Source organism: Alosa alosa, chromosome 1 (genome assembly GCF_017589495.1).
Source record: "Alosa alosa isolate M-15738 ecotype Scorff River chromosome 1, AALO_Geno_1.1, whole genome shotgun sequence".
NCBI classification, from domain to species: Eukaryota; Metazoa; Chordata; class Actinopteri; order Clupeiformes; family Clupeidae; genus Alosa; species Alosa alosa.
Window position 1 is genome coordinate 19,023,593 of NC_063189.1, and position 25,236 is coordinate 19,048,828.

At 41.4% G+C, this 25,236-nt stretch overlaps 1 protein-coding gene across 1 annotated transcript in view; it reads left to right on the top strand.

Annotated features, from left to right (window-relative positions):
• Positions 1-5,074: 5,074 nt before the first annotated feature.
• cdh7a (cadherin 7a) overlaps positions 5,075-25,236 on the top strand; it is a 52,869-nt gene continuing 32,707 nt past the window's right edge. Inside the window, 3 exon segments of the mRNA XM_048254118.1 lie at positions 5,075-5,383; positions 10,470-10,981; positions 24,043-24,337. Of these exon segments, the coding sequence (XP_048110075.1) occupies positions 10,739-10,981; positions 24,043-24,337 (538 nt within the window). The 5' untranslated portion in view covers positions 5,075-5,383; positions 10,470-10,738.

Below are 25,236 nucleotides of genomic sequence, written 5' to 3' on the forward strand. Positions count from 1 at the left end.
TATATTTCCATCATAAAACTTTGGTGTACTCAACATTTCCGGGTCCACAATGGGGCTCTATGGGCTGTCCACCAGACTAATATATCGCACACTGCAACAAGTTAGTATTTCTGTTAACCCTGTTCGGTTCCACTTGCATGTGAGAAATCTTTCTCACATGTGAAAAATATAAACACAAACCTGTGCTCACGTTTAAGGACAATTCCGCGCAAAACTGTCACGTCCATAACGCCAGCACAATGCCATGGTATTTAGTTGGCGTTATGGATATATAACAGTTGCCCTTAAATGATGACAGCCTCAATTCTTGCATGAAACTTCACCTCATTGAATATGAGCCAGCCAGATATCAAGGCCATTACCAAATCTAATCTCTGATAGGCCTAAAGTTCAATTTCGTCAATGACATGTCAATGAAAATTGAGTGTTGTGTTGTTAACTATGATGTTACTTTGCATACCAAAGGACACTGGGAAAATAGGGGGTGGTGTTTAGCCTACATAGGAAGCCTAAGGCCTATACTTCTGTCATTGCACGTTACATTTCAAGTTATTACTTTTCCTCTGTTAAATGAAAGTAACTGTGCGTTAAATATCCAAACTTTTTCTTGTAACCGTCTTCATGTGGCTCTTCTAAGATTAAAAAAAAAAAAAATGGTAAAAGTGGCTCTCCAGGCAAAAAAGGTTCCCGGACCCTGTCTTAGGCTAAGGTCACGATCAAATAATGCTACCCATTACCTTTAGTGCCTATTGCCATAGAGCAAGTCAGAGAGGCCAACATTTTCACCAAGCTTCACCTGTGGAGCACCTAATCTGGTGAGAGTTACAGAAAGTGATATGTGGAAAACCACCTTCAGTACTGTGTCAGGACACTATGAGTACTTAGTTATGCCATATGGTTACACCACCTTCAGTACTATGTCAGGACACTATGAGTACTTAGTTATGCCATATGGTTCGGCTAACTAGCCCTCAGTGTTCCAAACCTTCGTAAATGATGTCCTTCGTCTCAGGCAATTTTAGTTTAGTTTACATAGATGACATACCGGTACTGACTCATCGATACTGACTCATCTGCTATCTCACCTGTGTGGCTATTCCACCAGCCAGAGATGGCCTTTTTATGGTGCTTCATTAGCCCTGCAGGCATGGCCATGGACAAGCAGTAATGGAACACTGCAACAATAGACAACACTACAATTAAAAAATATGCATGACCTTCATGATCAATTGCTCTGGGTTTTTCTGTGTCTATTCAATATCCCTGGTAATTGTTTCTTTTTGTTGCTATACTACTGCAGTGCCACACACACTTCACCTTCTTCATAGGATTTACACTAACCACCTCTTGTTCCTTTTCGCCTGTCCTTCTCAAAGAGGATTCTTCATGCTCTAATTAGGTACATGATGGTAATCTCTGTCGCACCTCTTCTTGTGCTGTTGCACACTCACTTATGGGTTGCTCTCACCAAAAAACATGAAAAGACAGCAACGTTCACTTCTATGCTGTAGCTTTTAAAGTGAACGCATATTCAAAGCATATGAGTTCATTTGCAAAAACAGATAAGTGCCATTTTCAATTCATTTTCATGAATCTTTGTTTATTGTGAATTTCAAATAATATAAATTAAACTGAAATTGGGTTGTTTTGGTTGAATGTATTTTTACTTAATCAAATTAAACCGACTGTAATCGTATGATGTTTGACAAGAATACACAATAAAAAGACACACATTGTAAATAATTGTAAAAGTACAGTTATCTGCTTTTACAAATGCACTTTTAAACTTGCAGTCTGGCTCTTCAGAATGCCATTATGTGCATAGTCAGACCCTTAGTGTGGGCATTCAAGGGTTCATTTGAGTGGAGTGATGCCATGACCAGCTTATGACTGCAGGATTATGGTGGTCTATTCAGTCCTCAACCTAAACATGCCAGTAGTGGAGCTCTCCTGCTCCTGCAATGACTCTCAGTCTGGCTGATTTACAGTAACTAAATAGTAACTATAAATAGAATCTTGATCAATTTAAGTTGGCCTTTTTTACAATAATTGAGAAAAGTTCCCTCTTTAATGTCAAAGTGAAAGCAGATTTCTACAAAGTAATGTTAATTAATTAAAAATATATAGGTCAAAATAAGAGATTGCATACATTTTCACCCCCTTCAAGTCATCATTGAGTAGATGCACCTTTGGCCACAATTAAAGCATGGAGTCTGCATAGATAGGTCTCAGTTAGACATACACATCTGGATACTGCAATTTTACTCTATTTCTCTTTGCAAATCTGCTCAAGCTCTGCCAGGTTAGAAGAGGATCAGGTGTGAATAGCCCTTTTTAAGTCCAGCCACATATTTTCTATAGGATTGAATTAATTATTATTGTTAATGATCTTATCTCCTTCTGTACTATACTTTCTAATGCTTCTACTTTTGCTGTAATGCTGTAATACATGTTCTTTAAAGCGTTTCTTATGTGTTAAGGTTTGTATATTATAGTATTATTTTCATTAGGCTATTGATTGAATTGCCATTGTTGTTCATTATTCTCCTTAATGTAGTTATACCAACTTTTAAATTGTTTACTGTTAAATTGGTAACACTTTACTTGACAGTATCTACATAAGAGTGACATGACACTGTCATGAACATATGACACTGTCATGACACATGAATCCTAACCCTAACCTCTAACCCTAATCCTTACCCAAACCCTAACTTTAACTCTAACCCTAAACCTAATCCTAACTTGTTATGACAAAAAACGAATGTCACTTAATAACAGAAGCGCTATGTCATAAACGTTTATAACTTGTTTATGATACATTCATAACAGTGTCATGTCACTGTTATGTCCATACTGTCAAGCAAAGTGTAACAGTTAAATTTAACTTTGTATTGTTGTTATGTCGCTTTGGACAAAAAAAAACATCTTCTAAATACCATAACCATGACCATAACGATTGAGGTCAGGGCTTTGACTCCTCCAGAATGTTCACCTTGTTGTCTTTAGACCATTTCTGTGTAGTTCTCACTGTAGGCTTCGGCTCATTGTCTTGCTGGAGAGTAAATCTTCTCCCAAGTCGTAGTTCTCTTGTAGACTGAATCAGATTGTCCTCCAATATTTCCATATATTTTGTTGAACTCATTTTACTTTTACCTTTACAAGCCTTTCAGGGCCTTCTTCCGAGAAGTACAGCATGATGCTACCACCACCATGCTTCAAATTAGGAATGGTGCATTTTTGGTGATGTGCAGTGTTTAGTGTCCGCCAAAAGTAACATCTACTGTAGTCTGATAGCCAAAAAACTCAATTTTGGTCTCATCAGACCAACAAACCTTCTTCCATTTGACTTTGGAGTCTCCCACATGTCTTTGGGCAAACTTTAGTCTAGATTTAATAAGAGCTTTGCCACTCATGCATTGAGCTTTGACTGGTGAAGAACTCGGGCAAAAGTTGCAGTATGTATAGTTTCTCCCATCTCAGTTGCTGAAGGTTTTAACTTCTTCAGAGTTGTCATAGGTGCCTTGGTGGCTTCCCCCACCATTCTTATTCTTGAAAGGTCACTCAGTTTGTGGTGACGGCCTGACATTTGCCATATTCCTTACATTCCGTAATGATGGGTTTCACTGAACTCCAGGGAATGTTCAGTGACTTGATTTGGTTTGTATCCATCCCCTCACTTATGCTTGTCAATAACCTTTTCTTTGAGTTGTTTGGAGTGTTCTTTTGTCTTCATGGTGGAATTACTGATTGATACTGTGACTGGACCTTCCATACTGATTGATCAGTGACTGGACCTTCCAGACGCAGGTGTATATTACTAAACTATACAGACTCACTGCATTCAGGCGATCTCCATTTCACTAATTGTGAGACTATTAGCACCAATTGGCTGGACCGCTGTTGATTTAGGTCAGTTACTTTAAGGGGTGGGTGAATATTAATGCAGTCGTTTATTTTGCATTATATATGTTTAATTAATTACCATTACTTTGTAGAAATTTGCTTTCACTTTGACATTAAAGAGGGGATATTTGTAAATTATTGTAAAAAAAAGTCCAAATTAAATTGACAAGGATTCCATTTATTAGAGCAATACAAGGGGAAATATCCAAGGGGGGTGAATACTTTTAACAGGCACTGTAACCCGCTGTTTACAATGGTTTGTGTCATTCCCTCATTTAACGCTTATGTGGTGGTGGTGCAAAGCTCCATTTTGGGTCCATTGCCACTCTTTCTTTATCTGTCATCACTGAGCCACAACTTCCACAAATATCAAAGACCTCTTTGTCGCTCAGATGATGATGATGATGATGATGATGATGACAAAGACAACTACAACAACAACAACAACAATTATTCATTATTATTATTAACTCCACAATTTTCAAATGAATGTGTTAGAAACAACACAAACTGTGTTGTCCCTATCTGAACATAGAGATGTGTTAAAAAAACAACACAAGTTGTGCTATTTTTAACACATTTGTTGTAAGAGTGTACACAGTATAACAAAAGCAATGTGTTAGAAACAACACTGTGTTGTCCCTATCTGAGCATAGAGATGTGTTAAAAACAACACAAGTTGTGTTATTTTCAACACATTCATTGTAAAAGTGCATTGTGTTATTATTGCTATTATTACTATTATTATAATAACACTTATAATAATAATAATAATAATAATAATAATAATAATAATAATAATAATAGAAGTAATTGTTTAGTAGTAGTAGTAGTAGTAGTAGTAGAGTTGTTACAAAGCAGCAGTATGGTAAAACAGCAGTCTTGAATCACTGCCATGTGTCAAGTGGAGGAAGAAAACATAGCCATATGGCTCATATGGTTCAGTAATGGGTTATTAATATCATGGAGCAACAGCAAAAAAACTATGGGAAACAAGTCATAGAATGCTACCTGGACAGTAGCTACACCTTGTAAGGCGATTGACACGAGCACCACCCCTTTAAAAAACCAATTCCTGCTGCGATGCCAGTGGAATCAGGAGTGCTCGCTGACAGATACAGAACTGAGGATGCCAGTGCGAACTGTGCAGTAGTGTTGGAGAGGTGTAAAAAGTGTCGCAACATTTACTCCTAATATTGTCCTACATAAGTTTTGGAGAGGTCTGAGTATCTCGGTGTATCCGGACTGGTTCCTCCGAAACGCCCTCGATAGTATGCGGTAGCCTTCTCAGCCTGCATTTTGCTGCAGCTGCGACTCCTCAATGAGGCTCATTGTAGCGACAACACGTTGTTAGGGCAGCCGAGCCGAGTGAGCGGCGCAGTGAATGTAATCACACTCAGCGGAGAGCGGAGCTGCGTGTCGGTGGCATCGTCCGGCTGTGCGGGAGCAGGACAGCAGATTTCTAACGAGCTACTTGGTAAGAAATGCTGGCCATTTATGGTGCATCTGTAAAACAATTCCCAGAATATGTCAATATTTTACTTTTTGTGTGAATACAGTGTTGCTGTGCGTAATTTACGCAGCGCCAAAGGACTACTAAACATACCAAGTATTCGCCAGCAATATTTGCGAGGGATTTTATTTCGAGACGTGAAGTTCAAGTGTTGTAAATCGTAAGCATGTACGATGCACAATTTCACATAATTGAAGAATGTGAAAATGTTGTTAAATACAGTACATATTTTGACATGAAAACAATGATTTATTTCGGCTACTCTAAAATCGACTATGCGACTGTTTGTGGCCGTACATGTGGTGCTGTTCATGAAGGCTACAAAACAAAGCATCTCAAAAGAACTTCGGTGGAGATTGCATCCTCAATACTCAAATGAAATATATTCTCCTTAAGTAAGTTACTTATGCTGCACAATTTAAACTGTGGGTAGCCTTGTTAAAGTTGAGCGGGCTATCTAGTAGCGCAAACCTTTTTATATGATATAGTTAGCTAAAGTATGTTTTACAAAATAGCGACTGTATTCTCTCAATACCTGTAATTCCTGGTAAGATCGGGCAAAAGTTTTAAATTGGATTAGACACCAGCGATACATATATAATATGGTATTACCACGGAGGAGATTTGGATTGTGAAGACGTAATGAAGTGACACAGGTAGGTTACTGCTTTTTAAGTTCATGGAGAATTGAATTGTAAGTTAGCTTCACAAAACGCAAAGTCTTTAACCTAATGAACTGAGCTTGAGAGGCGGGCTGAATAAAACTAAGTTCTAATGAATACTCAGACGTGTGTCTGCATCCTTCTGATTTCATCATGAACATGTTCTGTGTGGCAAAAATAAAGGTATAATTTCAGATATGCCCACTGCCAAATCGCAGGCGCGGAGTAAGCTCAGTTGGCTTGTTATAAAAGTTCTTAGAAAACAATAACACCGAGGAAATCTAATTGCATTTTAGGAAGCGTATGGCAACTGATTTTGAGTCTTAAACCTTCTCTCATTGCCGAGTCTCATATGTCCACTAGGTGGAGTAAATAATGGGTAAGATGTAAAATGTGAGTTGTTCCGTGAAGCATGTCAATATCATACAGGCAGGGGAGCAACCGTCAAGGTATGGAGCAAGTGTGAGGATTTGTGACCATTAATAGAGTTGGAATTATAGACGACTTCAAAGTAAATAAATAAATGAATCAATACGGGCGAAATAAATGAATCAATACGGGCGGGGGGGCGACGACTCTCCATTAGACTAGACTATTCAGTATTATTTTAAACTCTATAGGCTATGGCATTACAATAATGGAGACAAGACAACTGCTAAATGAAGAACAAAAATGCTTTTTCCTCTCTGAAAGGCAAGTCTTGAGAGGATACCTTGCTTAGTTTAAATAAAAAGTGTGTCTTTGCTACTGTGCTTCTCTCTAAGTCTGCATCGCAAACAAATGCCAACTCCCTGGTGGAAGTCTCAGCCCCTCCTGAATACACACGCAGGGCTGAGACGGCAGCCACAATAACGAGGCCATATGTTACCAGTCCTCCCCATGCCGTGTTTGATGTCCAGATGCCAGGAGCGGAGTGAGCTGCTCCTCCATTTCTGAGAGACCCATCTCTGGACGACGCCACCATCACTCTTACCCAGCGGGTGGTTGTGGTGGTGGTGGTGGGGGGGGGTGGGAGGGTGTTTAGCGCTGGTGACTGTGCCTTCGTGCTTCGCTCCCGGCGCAGGCGGCTGCGGTCGCTCTCGCTCCGCAGGGGGCCCGGCGCTCGAGCCTGGGCACCACTCGTCAGATGGCACAGGAGGCTAATGAGACTTCATCATCCTGCCTCGCACCATTTGGGGCCAGCCGCACCCAATGCAAAGTCCGGGTCCGCAGCCAAGCCCGACAGCGAACAGATTCACCCAGGGCTAAACATGACGGAGGAGACAGGGAGAGAGGGAGGCAAGGGGAGGAGAGGAGGCCAAGATGGTAGAGGCCAAATGGAGGGCTGCTTCTGTGCCACTGTTCCAACGCATACAAGTGGTGCAGACGTGAATAGGAAGTGAATGAATCAATCTGTGTTCTTTACACCTTTTCAAAAGGTTGTTAAGCTTTTACACATGGGCAAACTCACTTATACGCTTGAGCAGCATAGTTTTCTGGCAGGCCCTCTTTCCCCCTGGAACACAGACATTACATCATGACTTTGTGTCTGTGCTGTTAAATGAGCTTATGTAGATGAGTCTCATTGTGGTCCTTTTCTTCAAATCAGAGTCCACTGTTTTAGGAATAAGCTCGCTTTGTGCAAGGGGAACATAAACACATCACTTTGGCGGTAATCTTAGGTTACAAAAAAGGTGATAAAGATTCAGAGATGACTCGCCCATTTAAAGCCTTCCGCTGCAGCCTCTAAATCTTTGTTCATCTTCTCCTGTCGACTTTCTAAATATTGGCCAAATTGTGGAAGGTGTTTTAAAAGGCTTGAGATGTAATCAGCTGCTAAGCACTCGTAATTCCCCCTATAAGTGAGGCTTATAAAAAAGATTAGGTGGGTTTAGATTAGACATCTACCCTCCGTGGTAGTCTGGCTGTGTCGCCATGGAGAACGGGTCCTTGCTGACCAAAAAACTGGGGAAACTGGACTGCCGCATCATGTGCCCAGCGTTATGAGAGCACAAAGAATGCAGGGAAACACCTCTCACTATGCCTGGACACACTGATTGTGTAGATTCTCCCTCCAGATGTTGCGATAATGAGAAAAAAAGACTTGTTCGGTTTCTGCCAGATTCTATTTATCTTGTCTGGATCTTATCTGTGGAGTGGCTGAATTTCTATTCCTTAGAGCGCAATAGACTTTTTCATGATGCGCAAATTGCGCATAGCCGTGCATCATGCACAGGCAAACCCAATCATAGAGCTCTATACGCTAGTTCATTTGCCCTATGAATGGTAGCATGTTGTGCCAAGCTGAATGAAAGGTTTACTTCCATTGTTTAAACAGCGTGCCTATGCCAAAATGCTTATCTGGATCTGTCTTTTAAATATCATGGCTTGGAAAGATCTGTGTAGTATAACAAGGAATTTATATGACAATCCACTTCAGAATCAAAATAAGCTGTGTGGTGGAGTCCTGCACTAGTTCTTTGTGAACTGTAGGAAGGGCGAATTTCCCCCGAGAGGACCTGTACTACCACTCTGCCCGAAATCATGTTTGAACTTCTCTTTTCCCCCAGACTGTAAGTGTTTGACTTAAGAAGGCTGTTTGAAACACCTAAAAGGTTCCCATGCAGTCAGGTCCTCATGGGACCCCTTAGGAGGATTTTGCAAGTGGAACATTTCTCCTGGTACCCAAGGTTACTTTGCCTTGAAAGGCAGTTGTACACTGCTGTTGGAGCACAGTGTCACGTCCTGGTTTCTGGCACTCTATTGGGATAGACTTTTCTGTCATAGAAAATGGCAGGTAAAAGCGCTGTTTATTATTATTTATAACACATTGTTTTCACTTAGTTTAAATGTTTTTCAACTGTCTGTGTCTGCATTATCATTATGTAAAATACACCACCTTTTTATCTCACATTTAAACTAAACACAATCATGAATTGATAGATTTTGTTTTTAATTTGGTGTATTTATTAATAATAATAAAGTGGGTAGCACCTTGTTGATCTTAGCTTTGTGCTGTTGCTCAGAGTGGCAACTATGGCTAGGACCTTACCACCTCATCATCTTCTCAGTCAAGATTTAGATAAGATTTTCATATTCAATTTATCTGTTTCTCTCTCTCTCTCTCTCTCTCTCTCTATGTCCCTTTCTATTTATCAATATTTTCAGTGAAATATTTTCATATTCAATTGATGTGTTTCTCTCTCTCTCTCTCTCTCTGTCCCTCTCTCTATTTCTGTGTCTTTTAGCTTTTAGTGCCTTTAAAGACAGAGCTGTATGTCAGTGATGCTCTCCTGCAGCTTTGTTTACACACCTGAACCTCTTGCGTCCATCTTTTAAGCCTCTATAGACAGTTTATTACGCTCCACTCACAGATGAGAGAATGATATAGGCCATTACAGCGACCTATTTGAGAGCACACCGTAATCCCGAACAGTCAAACTAACTCAAAATAATGATTTAACACAACTTAATCCTTGAAAAAAGAAAGTACCTCTTAACTATATATTTTCTATATAACTTAACTATGTACTTTTTAACTCAAAAGTACATTGTTTAAAGAGCAACTCAACTGTTTTGAGTGTTGCCTAGATTCCACTTTAAACTTTATTCCCATCATAGGCTGGTCTCACTATTAACACTCACAGTCAACCAAATAAAATATTTTAGTTAACATAACTCAGTTGTTTAGAGTGTAAGTCATTCTTGGTAATTTACTGCCATGATCTTTGCTTAAAAAATAATCAAATACAGTTGCCAGGGTGTGCATTTGATAGTAACAGCAGCTCTAAAATACTGATGCAGTGTTGGACATGGGTTGTGTCTTTATGGTCAACTTTGACATGTACTGGTATAGTTCAGTGTTGGTGAATGCTTTAAAGGAACACGCCATGTCCTTTTCTTCTCTGTGCTACAACTCTGACACCTCCACCATTAGCCATTAACTCAGCATAATTCACTTGGAGTGGGATATACCAGTTAGCCTATGGCTCCCAAAAGTGACAAAACAGACATCCTAACAACTCCAAAAGGTTATTATTTACACGTTGTGACTTGTGTATTTACCACATGTAGAAATTACTGTGCAAAAATAGCCACAGCCATTTCCTAAGCAGATACATAATCTGAACTATATTCTCATGTTGGCGAAGCACCACTGATGGCAGTTCAATGTAGTGTTAAGAGTACATTGTACAGTTTTTGCAAAATGCTCCATATTTTATGGTCATTGAACTGTATTTGAATTGATATTATTGACTTAATTACCCTAAATATAAATTATTTAGGTAATTAGTTAATTCGACTTGTCCGGGTTTACCGTGCATGAGAGAACTGGGCAATATCTCATAACATGTACTGTACCTCTCTCTGGCCACCACTGACCTTTCCTCTCTCTTTTTTTACCCCAGGTGAGAGGACAGCAGCACTGTGACAGTCTCGTACATGTAGGAACTTTGAGCTGAATGCTGTGGAGAGATACCAACCCACCATTTCAGTCCAGACTGGAGCTTTGTGAGACACACAGAAAAGCCCAAATCAAATTTGGAGCAGCGCATGTGTTGAGCTTCCTCAAGATACTGCTGGATTCTATACAATTTCGTTGCCCTCCGTATTTTTTTTTGTTTGTTTAAATCGCATATCATTTTATTTTGTTTGTTTCATTTCTCCACTTGCCCAAATGAAGGTGTACAGGCCTCTTCTCTGGAATGTGATCAGCCAGGCCGCCCTGCTGTTGGTGGCCCAGTGGGAACTAGGATGCTCCGGGATGACTCTAAATTCAGTTCCTCTCCCACGGGCCCCTCTCCGATCCCCCAGGGCCAGCGCAAGAGCGCTGGCCCACAGACAAAAGCGCAGCTGGGTGTGGAATCAATTCTTTGTCCTGGAGGAGTTCACAGGTGATGAACCGCTCTACGTCGGCAAGGTAAGACGGCGATGTTAAAAATAGAGATGTTGACAGCAGTCTATGCTAATATGGAGCTTGTGGAGTTTGTCCCTTGTTCACTGCTTTAGGTGGCAGCTCTAACAGAACGAGAGACGACGCTAATTAAATTTAGCTCAGGTGCCACCGCACTGCAGAGGTTTGAGGTGGTTCTCTGTGACGCACAAGCTTGCTGCTTTGACTTTGCCCTTTGAAGCCCACGTCTCCCCATGATAGTGACCTCTACGGATGGAGTGGCTCCAGAGCTTTGGCAGGTGATGAGATGGTACCTGGGTCCCATGTGGGGGAACCCATGCCCTGGTGTTGGGGGTACATCTGCCACTCGCCGAATAGCTCATGTGGCAGGTTTATTTTGAGCAGCTCTTGGGGTATTAGAAGCTGTCTGCTCAGGTGGCTGTCTCTTTGAAACTGGAGCATATATGTTGTAGACGATGCAAAGTATACAAAGAGACTGAGGTGCTTCCTCTAGCTTTGCAAATTCACTCTAGACAGTGGGTGATGAGATGTTAAAAAATATCTTGTATTGAAGATCTATGATGGAAAAGTGAAAATGAGCTGTATTTTCACAGATTTTATATGTACTGTATAATATATCACAGATTTTGATAGTTGGACAGCTACCAACGTTTTTACCAAACTGTTGGATTTCTGTGTTTGTAATTTCACATGTTATGCATGTATGCGAAAAGGTAGATAAGAAATGTGACCTAGAGGAACAGAAGGTCAAGCTGATTTTGAATGTACTTGGTAGACTTATTGAAAGTCATAATTTCATATTTAAATAGCTTTAAACATAAAAGGAACAGGCAGGTTAAAGTAAGAGACAAATAAAGTAGTCATTGGTAAAATACCTCCAGCCCTTTAGCAAACAGCTCTAGACAGTTGAAAAGACCTCCCTCCATTGAACACTTAGATTTCCACTGTGCTTTAGTTGTAGTACACATTACCATTTGCCTTCCATATCAAAGGGTCTCGTCTGATATTAGTATGTGCATATCGGTTTTTGATAGTCAAAACTTGTCAACTCTAAGTCGACACACAGTGGTCATCAAAGCTCGCCTTCATCTTTTAAATGTAATTAACACTCCTAGAACATGATGGTGCAGGATACAGCAGAGGAGTATGTCAGTTTAATAACAGCCTGAGATGGTATTTGATCCTCAGTCTTGGAGAGTGTGAATGTGATAGCGGTGGATTGCATGCTCAGAGGGAACAAAGGAGGAGAACCTTACTGAACCTCATAGTCTCCTAAGAGATTTCTACCATGCTTTCCTCCTTTCCTCTCTCTCTGTTTCTCTCTCTTACACACACACACACACACACACTTTTCATGACCAGTTTGTTTGATTTTCACATTTTCATTGACATCAGGGGAGAGTTCTAGAGGGTATCCATATTCACCCTGGCACACCGGTTTGTGTGTGTGTGTGCCCCCCCCACCCCACACACACACACACACCGGTATGCCAGGGTGAATATGGATACCCTCTAGAACCGACTCCTTTTTTATCTGTAGGATGGACCATGATGTTGTCAAATGTTTGTATGTATTTTATATATACCCAGAAGCGGGTATTGGATTTCTTCCAAATGTCTCTGATGGATGAATTCTAAGGCAAAATTCCAAAATTGCAGCCACCAAGGATTTATGTCCCACACTAAACCTCTCCATAGACCACTGCAGAGCTTCCTGCATATCATGAAAATATCACATTATCAATCAGTCGAGTGTCTCCTTGTACCCACTTCTCGACATGTAGTTGGGAAACAGCGTGTTTCTTGACCATCTCAGAAGTTCTCGGAGCTTTGCTGTCGGTGCAGTGCTCTTTGATCTTTACTGTTGCACTCCAGAAGTCTAGACCGAGTTCCAAGTTTCAGCGTCCGGGTCCTGATCCTGTTTAATTATAGAACAAGGAGAGTCCATTAATAATGAACGGTTACAGCGGGAGATTTGTCTTGATATAACATGCCGGATGTGACAGCTTACTGATGAACCTACTGTATAAAGTTGCTATAGATTAGTTTGCCGTCTTTTCTGAAGATTCACCATAATTCCATAATTCAAACAGCTCTCTGTAGTAAGTAGCGATGTAAAAACTTAGTTGTGCTGGATCTGCAGGAAGAATGTGGTGAATAGATCTAAATCTGACTCATTTAATGGGGGAAAATAAATCAAATGCCTAACATTTTACCAGGGGAAATCAAGATGTATGGAAAGTATGTGACAAAAGAGGTGCTTTCACTGAATCTTGATAAAGAGGGTTTTTTTTCAGCTTGGTCTCAGCACTACCATTCCTTTATGTTCAATAGGTGGACGGCAGTACTTGTACTACACAATTAGCTCTTACTGTATGTGCATACTTGACCTGTAGCACAAAGGCACACAGCAGAGCAATCTTCCGTTCACCATACCCATTAAATAATGCATTGGTACTGACAAATGTCTTTTTTAGATTTAGAATTCATGATAATTCATGTACCCTTACCGTAATGTGTTACCAGTTTTTTTTTTGTCAAGGGATAGTTTGTGAGTCTTGTGAGAGATGCTTTCTTTGTGGAACAGTGTGTGACTGAAATAAGGCTGTTATGGTCTCGCACCACAGTGGCTTCCTGGTGGCATCTTTTTGAGAGTCTAGTGTTGTCTAGTTTTCTGAACTTTTTAGAGCTGGAACGTTGCCTCATCTAGATGTTTATGTTGCTCATTACACGCCACGAGAACAACTAGATCACTTTGAGAGTCGTACAACACTCTTTACATCCACACTCTTCTGACCTACTTCAGACGTTCAGTTCCGGGATATATTTGCATATAGTAGGCTGTATTATTATAATAAAGTGCCATGTATTTATGATTCCTGTAAAACATGGATCCTTGATTGTGTGAGTTCTACATATTGAGATTGATTGATTGATTGAGATTGTAGACTGATACCAGCTGTGTGCTGATGTACTGTGACCAATGGAGCCTGTTCAGAAACAGTGGAACATGGATATAATAAACAGATTTAGAGAAGGCTGAGATGGAGAGAATGCCAAAGAGTGCAGGATGAATAATGCATGGCCGTGTCTCCAAGGAGGACTTTAGTAATATAAACAATTATTGTTAATGACCTATGTCCTCACTGAAGGCACAAACTCACTTACCAGCTCGTTTAAGTACAGAGTGGCTATCCTTGAAATGTAATAGTTCTCTTTTCATGATGGTCAGTGTACCGTCACTTGGACACTTAATCCTTGCTCATGCAAGTGTGAGTGGAGAACACATAGTTCAGTACATCTCTAGTGGACGCCTGCATTCATGCATAGTGTCCTCCAGTGTGTCGTCAGTACCGATACTCAACTTTGGTGTTCCACGTGCCCCAAGTGGAGTAATCCCTGGATGCTGAGTGTCCGATGGCTTTGGGCGCGGGCAAGTGAGTGAGTGGGCATGTGTGTGACGTGGTGTGGTGTGGGGCATGGTGTGAGGGGGTGTGGTGTGGGGCATGGTGTAAGGGGGCTTTGAGGCCTGCCTTAATTGGTGCGGGGCCTTTGATGGTGCATGCGAGTGCTGGAGCATCAGGGAATCTGCTGCAGCACTGGTCCATTTGCATTTTCATTTCCCTCTTCTGGGCTGCCAAAACCAACTTACACTTCAGCCGCCTGCTCTGTCCACGTCCTCCACCCAAACACCATGCACACACACACACACACACACTCTCAATCACACACACACACACACTCTCTCAATCACATGCGCGTGCACACACACACACACACAAACACAAACACACACACACACACACGCACACACACACACACACACACACACACACACTCACAAACCAAATGTGCCTCTAATGAGGGCCAGACCTGGCACACCCTCTCTCTCTCTCTCTCTCTCTCTCTCTCTCTCTCTTTCTTTCTGTCCGTCCCTGTACAGTGTTTGGCAGTGAGGAGGCACCACCCCCGGCCTGGCCACTGAAACCCCTTCGTCAGCCAGTCGGAAGATTAAACATGTGCACACCACTCCTTGCTACCCTCCCACCACATCAATGATTCGCAGCAGTCGAATTAAACAAAATGAAATAGTGGAGCAGAAAGCAGCCTTTTCATGTTGGGGATCAACAAGCCCCCATCCCCACCCCCCAAAATCCTCTTTGGAGTGATTTGGAACATGTGTTTTCTAATGAAATGCAACTCATCTCAGATAGGGGCTGCGTTTCATCTGTGTCCCAGACTGCGTGCAACACTGCCATGACCATTTTTCGGCAGTGCAGATGAAAGCCATCAGGCTGGTAATCACCAGCTCACTGGCCAATGATAGCCTCAGACACACCTACACGCTGTACAAGCACAGACACACACACGCACGCACACATGAAGTCACAGGCTACGTCTACACGAAACCAACAGGTGTATTTTCTCTTACCGCGTTCACACCTTTAACGATACCGGTGAAGAAAAAACTTGCGTGCACACACAAGAGGTGAAAGCAGCTAAAAGTCGATGGCGACCAGTCGTGCAGAGGCTTCACATTTACAGTAATTTGCGTAGAAGACAAAACATTGTTTAACAGTCGCATGAAGTAAGGAGACTACAGACAATTCGGGTTTCAATTCAACTGTTAAACTAATAAAGTTAATTTTCAAGGTATGTGACTGCTATATGGAATTTGAAATGCTTACATTTTAAATGAGGTCTGAGCACCACTGGAGAAAACATTAACATACGTTAGTCATAGGTTGTAGTAAGCTAATATTTAACTAAGTTAAGCTAACAGTGTGCTTCTAACTTAGCCATAAAAGGCTGATACATTGTGCACATAAATCATGACAGGGGAAAGAAAAAACATACAGGGGCAGGTGCAAACCCATCCATATGGATTCATGATACACATAAAGAGGTCAGGAGATATATACTCTGCATACAGACTGCTCCCTCACTGACCAGACACCAAGTGGAATGACAGATAGTGAATGGGCTTCCTTGCAGGTACTTACAAACACGGCATAGAGGCTCTCGTATGAGCAGGTCTCTTTAATAGGAGCTGGCAGCCCCCCTCTTTGTTGGGAGAATGATATGAGCTGACACCTCCAGATTTAATGAGATGAATGGGAGGTGAAGCTCAAAGGAGAGGATTCTTGGCTGGTATCTGTGGATGGATGGAGGCATAGATTTTCTCCAGAATGGATCGGCAGCACAATGCGGCAAAATGCATTTGCATTTATATAGCACTCTCTTAGGTGTTGATTCACCTCAGATATTACAATGAAGGGGGGGGAGGGGGGCACACATGCCATTAGATGGCATTCAGAAAGGCTGGGCAATCAGTCCCGTGGGTTAAGGAGCCATTGCATACCGATGCCATGGAGCTGTGGGGATGTGGTGCTGTCTTTGTTACATCATGAGTCTGTCTGCTGGAGCCTAATTGCTGTGGCAACTCAGGCTGTTGGTGATTCCAGGGAAGCTCAGAAGATGACAGGCAAGACATCACACACACCTGAGTTCCTACACGACACGTTAGTAATGTCTGCCCTGCATCCATCACTTCCTCATGGGACCCCTCAGCTGTAAGAGTTCTGGAGAAAGTGCACAACAAAATGTGTTTGGCAGATTGCTGATAGGATTTTGCTGTTAAATGAGAATGCTTTATGGGTCCACATGTGCAGTCTTTCATTGATTAAACGTCATTATTGAGAAATGATCATACTGTTTCTCAGAAAGCTACAGAAACTTTCATGGGATGGGGTGGACCATCCTAACATCTGGAGCTTGTACAGTATATTTCTGGATAATGCTTGTTGAAAAAAAGGCCACAGGTTGGCAACAGGTGTTGTACTTATGTAAGTTCTCCATTCACTTACCTAACTCCATTCATTGTAACCTGATGTCAGCAAGTAGTATGTTCCATCACAACTCTTGATATTGTTCAGTGAAGTTCTGTTTTTTTTTTTTTCAGCGGAAGCTTTGCTGCTCCACAGTGTCTGGGTTCTGTACATCCTTGATTTATTTGTCAAAGCTGACCTGTGGATTATATATTAGCAAGAGTGGTAACTCTATGGACCCTATCCAGTAAGCATTGTCAACACATTCATAGAAGATTATAAAGCATTCATAAAACCTCAACATTTTATCAACATCAACATTATGTTTATCAACATTAGTATGTATTACTTTATACATATGATGACTGCACTCATATTGCATTAGGATGTGTTACAAGCCTTTACAACTTGTAGTGTCACAAAGCGTAGTAAAATTTATTTGACCTCCCAATAATGGTAGTATTACTGTAAAGAAAGTTCAATTTCAATTTCAATTTAATTGTACTTATAGAGCGGCAAAACATTACACATGTCTCATGGCGCTTTACAGAGTGTTAGACAATCAGAGAAAAGAAAAGAAAAGAAAAGAAAAGAAGGCCCATGGGTAACAGGGAAAAGCTCCCTAGAAATGGAGATACAGTACATACAGTATAGGAAGAAACCTCAAGCAGATCCACGACTCAAGGGCCTGACCCATCTGCCTATGGTCAGTTACAGGACAGTAAGGTCTGTATACATGACAAATGCATATGTTAGTCAGGTGTAGAGAATAGGACATGGTGTTTAAAGCCACCTGAGGTGAAAGTTACAAGAGTTGGGATGAATACATATCCGGTATGATAATGCATTAATCCTAATTTAGTGTCAGAAAGTTCAAATAGTCCAGTGTAGGAAATGAAATTGTCTAGGGGAATAGGATAGATAGATAGATAGATAGATAGATAGATACTTTATTGATCCCCAAGGGGAAATTCAAGGTCTCAGTAGCATACAGACATCACACACAACATTCACTAACAGCAGAAAAAGTAATTAAAAGTGTATATTATAAAAAACACAACTAGGCAATAAGGACAGTAGAAGATAAAGAATTTACTAAAATACAAATTATACTAAATAACACTAAATCTAAATCAAGTCTAAAAACAGTAACCACATAGTGGATGATTTAGCATGAGACGCTTGCAATGACGAGGCAGGGACTGAGCCTGTGATTCTCTGTGCATAGTAAGGTAAGGTGGTCTGTGAGAGTGAGTGTCATGGTGATGGTGCTAAAATATAAATAAAATAAAATAAATATGGACATATAAGAGAGTAGGCAAGGTAAAAAAAACTATAGAAAAACTATATATATATATATATATATATATATATATAACTATATTAAGTGAAGGAAGGGATGGAGGGAGGGGTTATGCATATGTGCTAATATAGCACGCAAACAGTGAAGCAGTAAGACAGTGGTAAAAAGTGGCTAGTGGACAGACAGTACACAAACATGGAGAGGGTGGAGAGGCAGACAGACTACGCGGAGAAGTCTATCTCTCCTCTTCCCTTAAGTGAAGCACTGAACAGTTCAATGGCCCTGGGGACAAATTAATTCCTCAGTCTGTCTGTTGTGCAAGGCAGTGAGCGAAGTCTTCAGCTGATCAGGCTCTTCTGCTTTGTAATAGTGCTGTGGAGTGGATGACACTCATTGTCCAAAATGTTGATCAGTTTGTTCAGGGTCCTTTTGTCAGATATTGAAGTGATGCACTCCAGTTCAGCTCCCACTACAGAGCCAGCTTTCCTTACCAGCCTGTCAAGTCGCCCAGTATCCTTCTTCTTTGTATAGATATATATATATATATATATATATATATATCTCATGAAAGCTTGCATGGGTATACATTAAAACCTGTTCTACAGAATCTGCTAAAAAACTGTATAACAACGAAGTCATTGCAATTATCAAGAGGTCATAAGATCTTTATAATGCTTTGTCACACTTGTAGTTGTAAAAACTTGTAAGATAACATCATAATGCTTTATGAGTGCAGAAATAGGGTATGCACAAATAGTTAATGTTAATGATTACAAGGCCTTACAAATGCTTTATAGCCCTTTATTAGTGTATGTTACCTGAGATTTTTGTAACACTTTACAATAATGGTACATTATTTAGCATTATTTAAGTATTAGTTAAGCATCCTTAAGTTATGTTGAAAGCATACTGAATAATGATGAATTAAGTGTTTGTTAATGCTTAACTAATACTTAACTAATGCTAAATAGTGTACCATTATTGTAAAGTGTTACCGAGATGTTTGCTCCGAAATCACATTATGAATGCCATATGCGTGGCGTTGTGCTCTATTTATATGTCCTTGAATGCAGGGTTGTGCACAAAATCGAATTGCAGTTCTGCTTCCTATTTGCTGCCTCAATTGAAATGCAAGTGAAATTCAAGAATTTAATTGGAATTTAAGAGCCAGTTTCAATTCAATTCTGGAATTTTGCACAAGCCTGCTTGAATGAGACTACAGTATATTCCTGTTTTTTTGTATCGCACAATCGCTGGCTATCGCTGGGAGGCCTCTAGTGATCAGCTGAACTCAGGGGAGACTGCTTGCAGCTGCTTCTCACCTCTCGTTTCCTGAGTACTTACACGGTGGCTTTACAGCGTCGGGCTGTGGAAGGCTGCTTTTGATGTTACACACAACTGTGTCACATGTGGTCAGTGTCAATATTTTATCTTTCAAATGCCAGTTGACACATTTCCTCCAAGACCATGTGCTTATTGTTGGCAGCTGCGGCTGTGCGTCTGGGATGATGGGGGCCGTGGAAATGAGCTTGTTCAATTCAAAACCGTCACAAGTGATTTTTCACTCTGTATATTTCATCCAGCTGGTGGCTTGGTTGAGAATTTCAGCTTGGAATCCCAATCAAAAGCACTATAACCATGTTACAGCCGTGATGATACAATATATTACTTCCACTATATCACGTGTCATTTCACAACCACCATCAGTGAAGCTCCCACAGGAACATATTTATCTACTTGGCCCTAGTTGAATTCATCTCCCTTAAGGATCTTGCCATTCATGGCTAAAGGTTTACTGGTGCCTATGTAAGGGTTTGGACAGCTCATTTAGAGAACAAGACAGCTCTATGCACTGCCTTAGTGACTTATGTGATAAGAGCCATTTGCACAAGCCTCATGTGAATGGTGCTGAGGTAGACCTGTTACTTATTTCCTGTTGACATATTTTTTGTCAAACGTAGGAGGATTTTGTTTAGTCATATAATTACGAAAACCTTTGCAGTAGCCATTGATCATTGCAGGGCCATCTGTACAATAACTGTAATGTCATCATCCAACTGTGTGACTGTGTGAAACTGTGTGAAAGCGCATGGGAAAGTTTCCATGGTCATTTCACTTTAGAGGTCACTTTTAAAAAGGCTTATGCAAAAGTTGTCTAAATGCTATATTTTCAATCAAGATGGGAGCCCTTTGAGTTGACCATTTGAGTGTTAAAAGGGGTCACTTTTGGACACGTCCATTTGTGCAAATTAATTGACATGACACTAGCGCTGAAAGCACGACACCAGCACTGAAACATGCCAACCACTCAAGAAATGACACTCACATCAGCGCTTTGCCAGAGCAAAGTCAATTGTAAATTGAAAGCCGTTTGTTGTGGCTCCCGCTGAAAGAGGCAATTGACGCCTCTTGGCAGAGCGGGCAGCTCCATATTTGTCATCAGATGATATTTGGAGGGGAAGAGGACATCATATTAAGGGCATTCCAGCAGGACGGGATAGGAGGAAGGCGACAGATGAACACTAAATTAGCTGCGTGTAAAACAGGCTGCGTTGGTAATCTGGGAGTGTAATTGGACCCCAGTGCTTGCCAGAGACAGATGACAGGCTTGTAATGACAGTCTTCATTTGTCTCCCTTTATTGCAGAGTAATACACTGGCAGGGAGAGCCTGGCAACGGTCCTGAGGGGCGCAGACACAACGAGATGCCTGTTGTACCGCTGTCCATATCAGCAGTCCTTTTGCAGTGGGGTGCACTAATTCATCCTTAATTCAGACGCTGAATTTAGATCAGCAAGCAGTTCATCAGCATGATCCTGCTCAAATATAACCTCCTTGTTAGTATGATTCTGGATGCGAATGTAACGCGCTGTCAGGACGGGGAAAATGTCCCTATGGGTTAAATCATTTGACTTAAAGCCCTCGTGAGAGGGTTCACGGCTGTGGATGAGAGATTGCTCAGATGTGACTCAGCTAAAAATGGTCGCGGTGATGGACAGGGGATGTGTGAGTTAGTCTGCCAACTGGAAGCTCACTGATTTAGCCTCGAAGAGGGAAGGGGAAGGAAGTGCATCTTGGGCTGTGGTGAGGCGCTCATGCCAGAGAGCAGGATGGAGCTAGAGGCCTGCACTTCAGCCCCTCCCCTTTGTCTTTGGAGCAGCGCTCCTCTCCTGTGTTATATACCTCCAGAGATTGGGCTTTGTCTTTGGAGCAGCGCTCCTCTCCTGTGTTATATACCTCCAGAGATTGGGCTTTGTCTTTGGAGCAGCGCTCCTCTCCTGTGTTATATACCTCCAGAGATCTCGTTCTCTCGCTCCCTTTTTACAGTAAGCCTGACATGTGCCCCTTCCACCCCTCTGCTTCTTCACCTTTCACCTCATTGTTCTCTCTCTCTCTCTCTCTCTCTCTCTCTCTCTCTCTCTCTCTCTTTCTTTCACACACACACACACACACACACGCACAAACAGTTTTGTCTGTCATCTGTATGTTGTCTTCCCTCGTTGCTCCTCTCATTTTAGGTATCTATCTCTCCCTCTCCCTCTGTCCCATTGTGGTCTTCTGTTCCAGTCTTGATCTCCCGGTCAGGCTGTCTGTGTGTCTGTGTATGTGTGTGTGTGTTTTGTGTGTGTGTGTGTGTGTGTGGTGTGTGTGTGTGTGTGTGTCTGTGTGTGTGTGTGTGTGTGTGTGTGTGTGTGTGTGTGTGTGTGTGTGTGTGTGTGTGTGTGTGTGTGTGTGTGTGTGTGTGTTTTGCGCTCTTCTCTCCAGTACTCAGGGAGCTGCTACTGCATGGGTGCCCAGTGGAGACAGGAGGCATGAGGCTGTTAGAGGGAGGCCTGTCAGCAGGCAGAGCAGTCAGAGCAGAGCATGATTCACACAAGCGTATTAACACACACAAACAGTCCCTGACTCACACCCACACACACGCTTTATTTGCAGAGGATTGGCCCTTAAAATGGCATCTGTACAGGCTGCAGTGGCTGTCATAGCGTGACATGAATTCACTGATATGATTTACAAGGACTCCACTGCTGGGGATAATGCCAACGATTGACCCAAAAACTAGTTCCATGGTTTTGCAAAATTACAAGGATTATCCATTGACTCAAAAGGAGGGCTGGGATGCTCCTTGTTGGTGCCCCCCACCCAATCCCAATCCTCCCCCACCTTTTTTATGCAGCCCTTGCCACTTAATCTACTAAACCCCTCTTCTACTGCACTTTTTACCCCCCCCCATTAATGCACAAATAGGCTGACACCAGACATAATTTCACTGCATTTCTTACTTCCAGTAACTATATGCATGTGACAATAAACTTCCTTGTATCCTTGATTCAACTGTTCTTGAACTGGCAAAATTAATGAACTAAAAGTGCCCCTTTTACCACTCCCTCCGCATGCGTCTCAGCTCTACCTCCCACACACCCCTTCACAGGATTCCCTTGTATTTGTTATCACACAAGCTTATTCTCCTGCGACAACTTGCATCAATAAATTACATGAAGGTCAGAAAAATATATGACCTCTTTTGTTCAAGTTAAACAGTAATTGTAAATGGTAAAGAACATTGTTAAGCAGAGGCAATTAAGTCGACACCATTGTTTTTTTAATTTCTTAGACATGCATTGAGTTACACCAAAAATCCTTGACTGTAACTTTTAACCCCTTTCTGGCTGCATCATTGAGACACGGAATGTATCATATGTAGCATATTCTAGGTGCATCGGAATGGCCTTGTGCATGAATATAAAATAACATTCATGAGGCTTTTTTTTGTCCCAAACGTCTGCAGCTCCTCATTAACTTCCATTTATTTGCCAGTATGAGTTGTCTTACCACCTCTACGGAACACATGCATGTGGTATTATTATTTGGCAACAGGTTTTTGTTTAAATGTCATGTAAAGGTCCATGTTGCCACGGTGGTGGAACAAGTTTTATAAATAGAGAAAGAAACTGCAGTATTAAATTATTAAATAATAGTCATGTTAGACTACACCTGTAACGTTTTTAAAGAGAGATCAATTGAGGCTTATGTTACTATACTGTACTTCTGTGTTCTGTAGCCAAAGGAGGGTCTGTTACTGTAGAGTACCACAAAACAAAGCTTTTGGGCCAGAACACAGCAAATTTGAAATCAGGAGTGCGGACAGGTTCTTATACACATTGTATTTTTGCTCAACAAGTGACATTACAGTGAATGTGAATTGCACTTGGTGATATTGTATCTGTGTCACTGCTCATGTATAGTTGGTGTTGTATTTTGATTTAATTGCACTCACAGAGGGTATATTGTGGCGTCTGTTAGGCTCTTTTGTTAAATCAGCCATATTTATCAACAGTAGGGCCTTAAGTAGAGAACAGTGCTTGACAGATATACTAACCTCAGAATGCAAATATCACTGAGAAACTAAGTGACCTCCCAGACCATGGCATAAAATAGTGGTTAAGGAATATCATCCTACCATCCCATCCTGCATCCTACAAAGTGGAGCAGTGGGAGGAATACTTGAAAGGCTACACTTGTTCAGAGCTGATATATTTTGTTGTACAACACAAGGCTGTATTGTAGAACACCATTGTTATTCATGTATTCCCATGTAATCTAACCATTTTAACTTTAAATGGGTTTTGCCAAGATGAGACAAAAATGCATGTGTTACATGTATGCATGTGTGTGTGGTTGTATGTATGTGTGTGTGAATGTATGTATGCATGCATATGTAATCTGACATGTATCAAAAACCAAACCAAAAAACACAAACAAATTGTTGTGACCCCTAGACTTTGGGGTGTTTGGCATTAGCACATAAATAGCTACTTCAGTTGGATAAGATTTGACAAGCTTGGGATTTCACAAGCACAGCTAGCGAGAAATGGCCGAGATGGCTGTTCTGCAACAACCACATCCTCACAGTCTTTTGCCTTTCATTCCACCCAGCTGCACTCGGATGTGGATAAAGGCGAGGGCCAGGTGAAGTACATCCTCATGGGTGAGGGCGCCTCCTCCATCTTCACCATTGATGAGAACACGGGGGACATCCACGCCATCAAGCGCCTGGACCGCGAGGAGCAGGCCTACTACACGCTGCGCGCACAGGCGCTCGACTACCACACCAGCAGACCTGTGGAGCCCGAATCCGAGTTCGTCATCAAGGTCCAGGACATCAACGACAACGAGCCCAAGTTCCTGGATGGACCGTACAACTCCAGAGTGCCAGAGATGTCCCCTGTTGGTGAGTGTGTGAATAAATCTGTCAGCCCCTTATGAAATAAGACACAAACAAAGCATTGGGGCTGGTCAGGGACTCTGGCCTGTCAAGGGCTGCTGTGTTAAGACGCCTAAGGGCTGTCACCCTTCTCTGCACAAGAAGACAATAAGCTGATTTATTTGTTGGGTCGAATGGCACAGCGTCTTCAGCAGACGCTAAAGACTAGACTGGCAGCCTGTATTACAAATGCAATTTATGTCCTGCCTGCTCAAATCTCCTGCAATCTCTAAACACTGCCATTAGCCTCTGTTAAAGCAAGTGACCTCTGTGCGCAATCACGTCTTTATAGATCCATTTAAAATCATTAGCAGCCAAGGAGTGATGAATGGATTTGATTAACAAGAAAATGATTAATTTAATTTGGTAATTAGAAAGTGAAGCCTTGTTTGCTTGCAAGTAGACCTTTGTGTTTATCTGCCATATCCCTGTAAGCCAATGCTGGGGAAAAAAACATCTTTGTAGAGTTCTGCTGGGAAAAAAACATCTTTGTAGAGTTCTGCTGGGAAAAAAACATCTTTGTAGAGTTCTGCTGGGAAAAAAAACATCTTTGTAGAGTTCTGCTCAGAAAAAAAAACATCTTTGTAGAGTTCTACCGGTTTTGTTTTTGCTCTTCAGTATTAGTCATTTCTGCTTACAAGCTTTCTTTTCCCTGTTTTCCCCTCTCAAAAAAGCTTCTCCGTGTAATTAGTTGAATTGTTTAATATGATGATTGAGGACAATTTATTTATTGTATCTTACAAACTTACTTATGCATTTTTGTTGGATTTTGTATTCAGTTATTAATTTAATGGTCACATGTCAAGAAGATAAACCACTGTATGGGAAGCCCCTCAGATCTCTTTATTTGGTCTTATGCTGGGGCG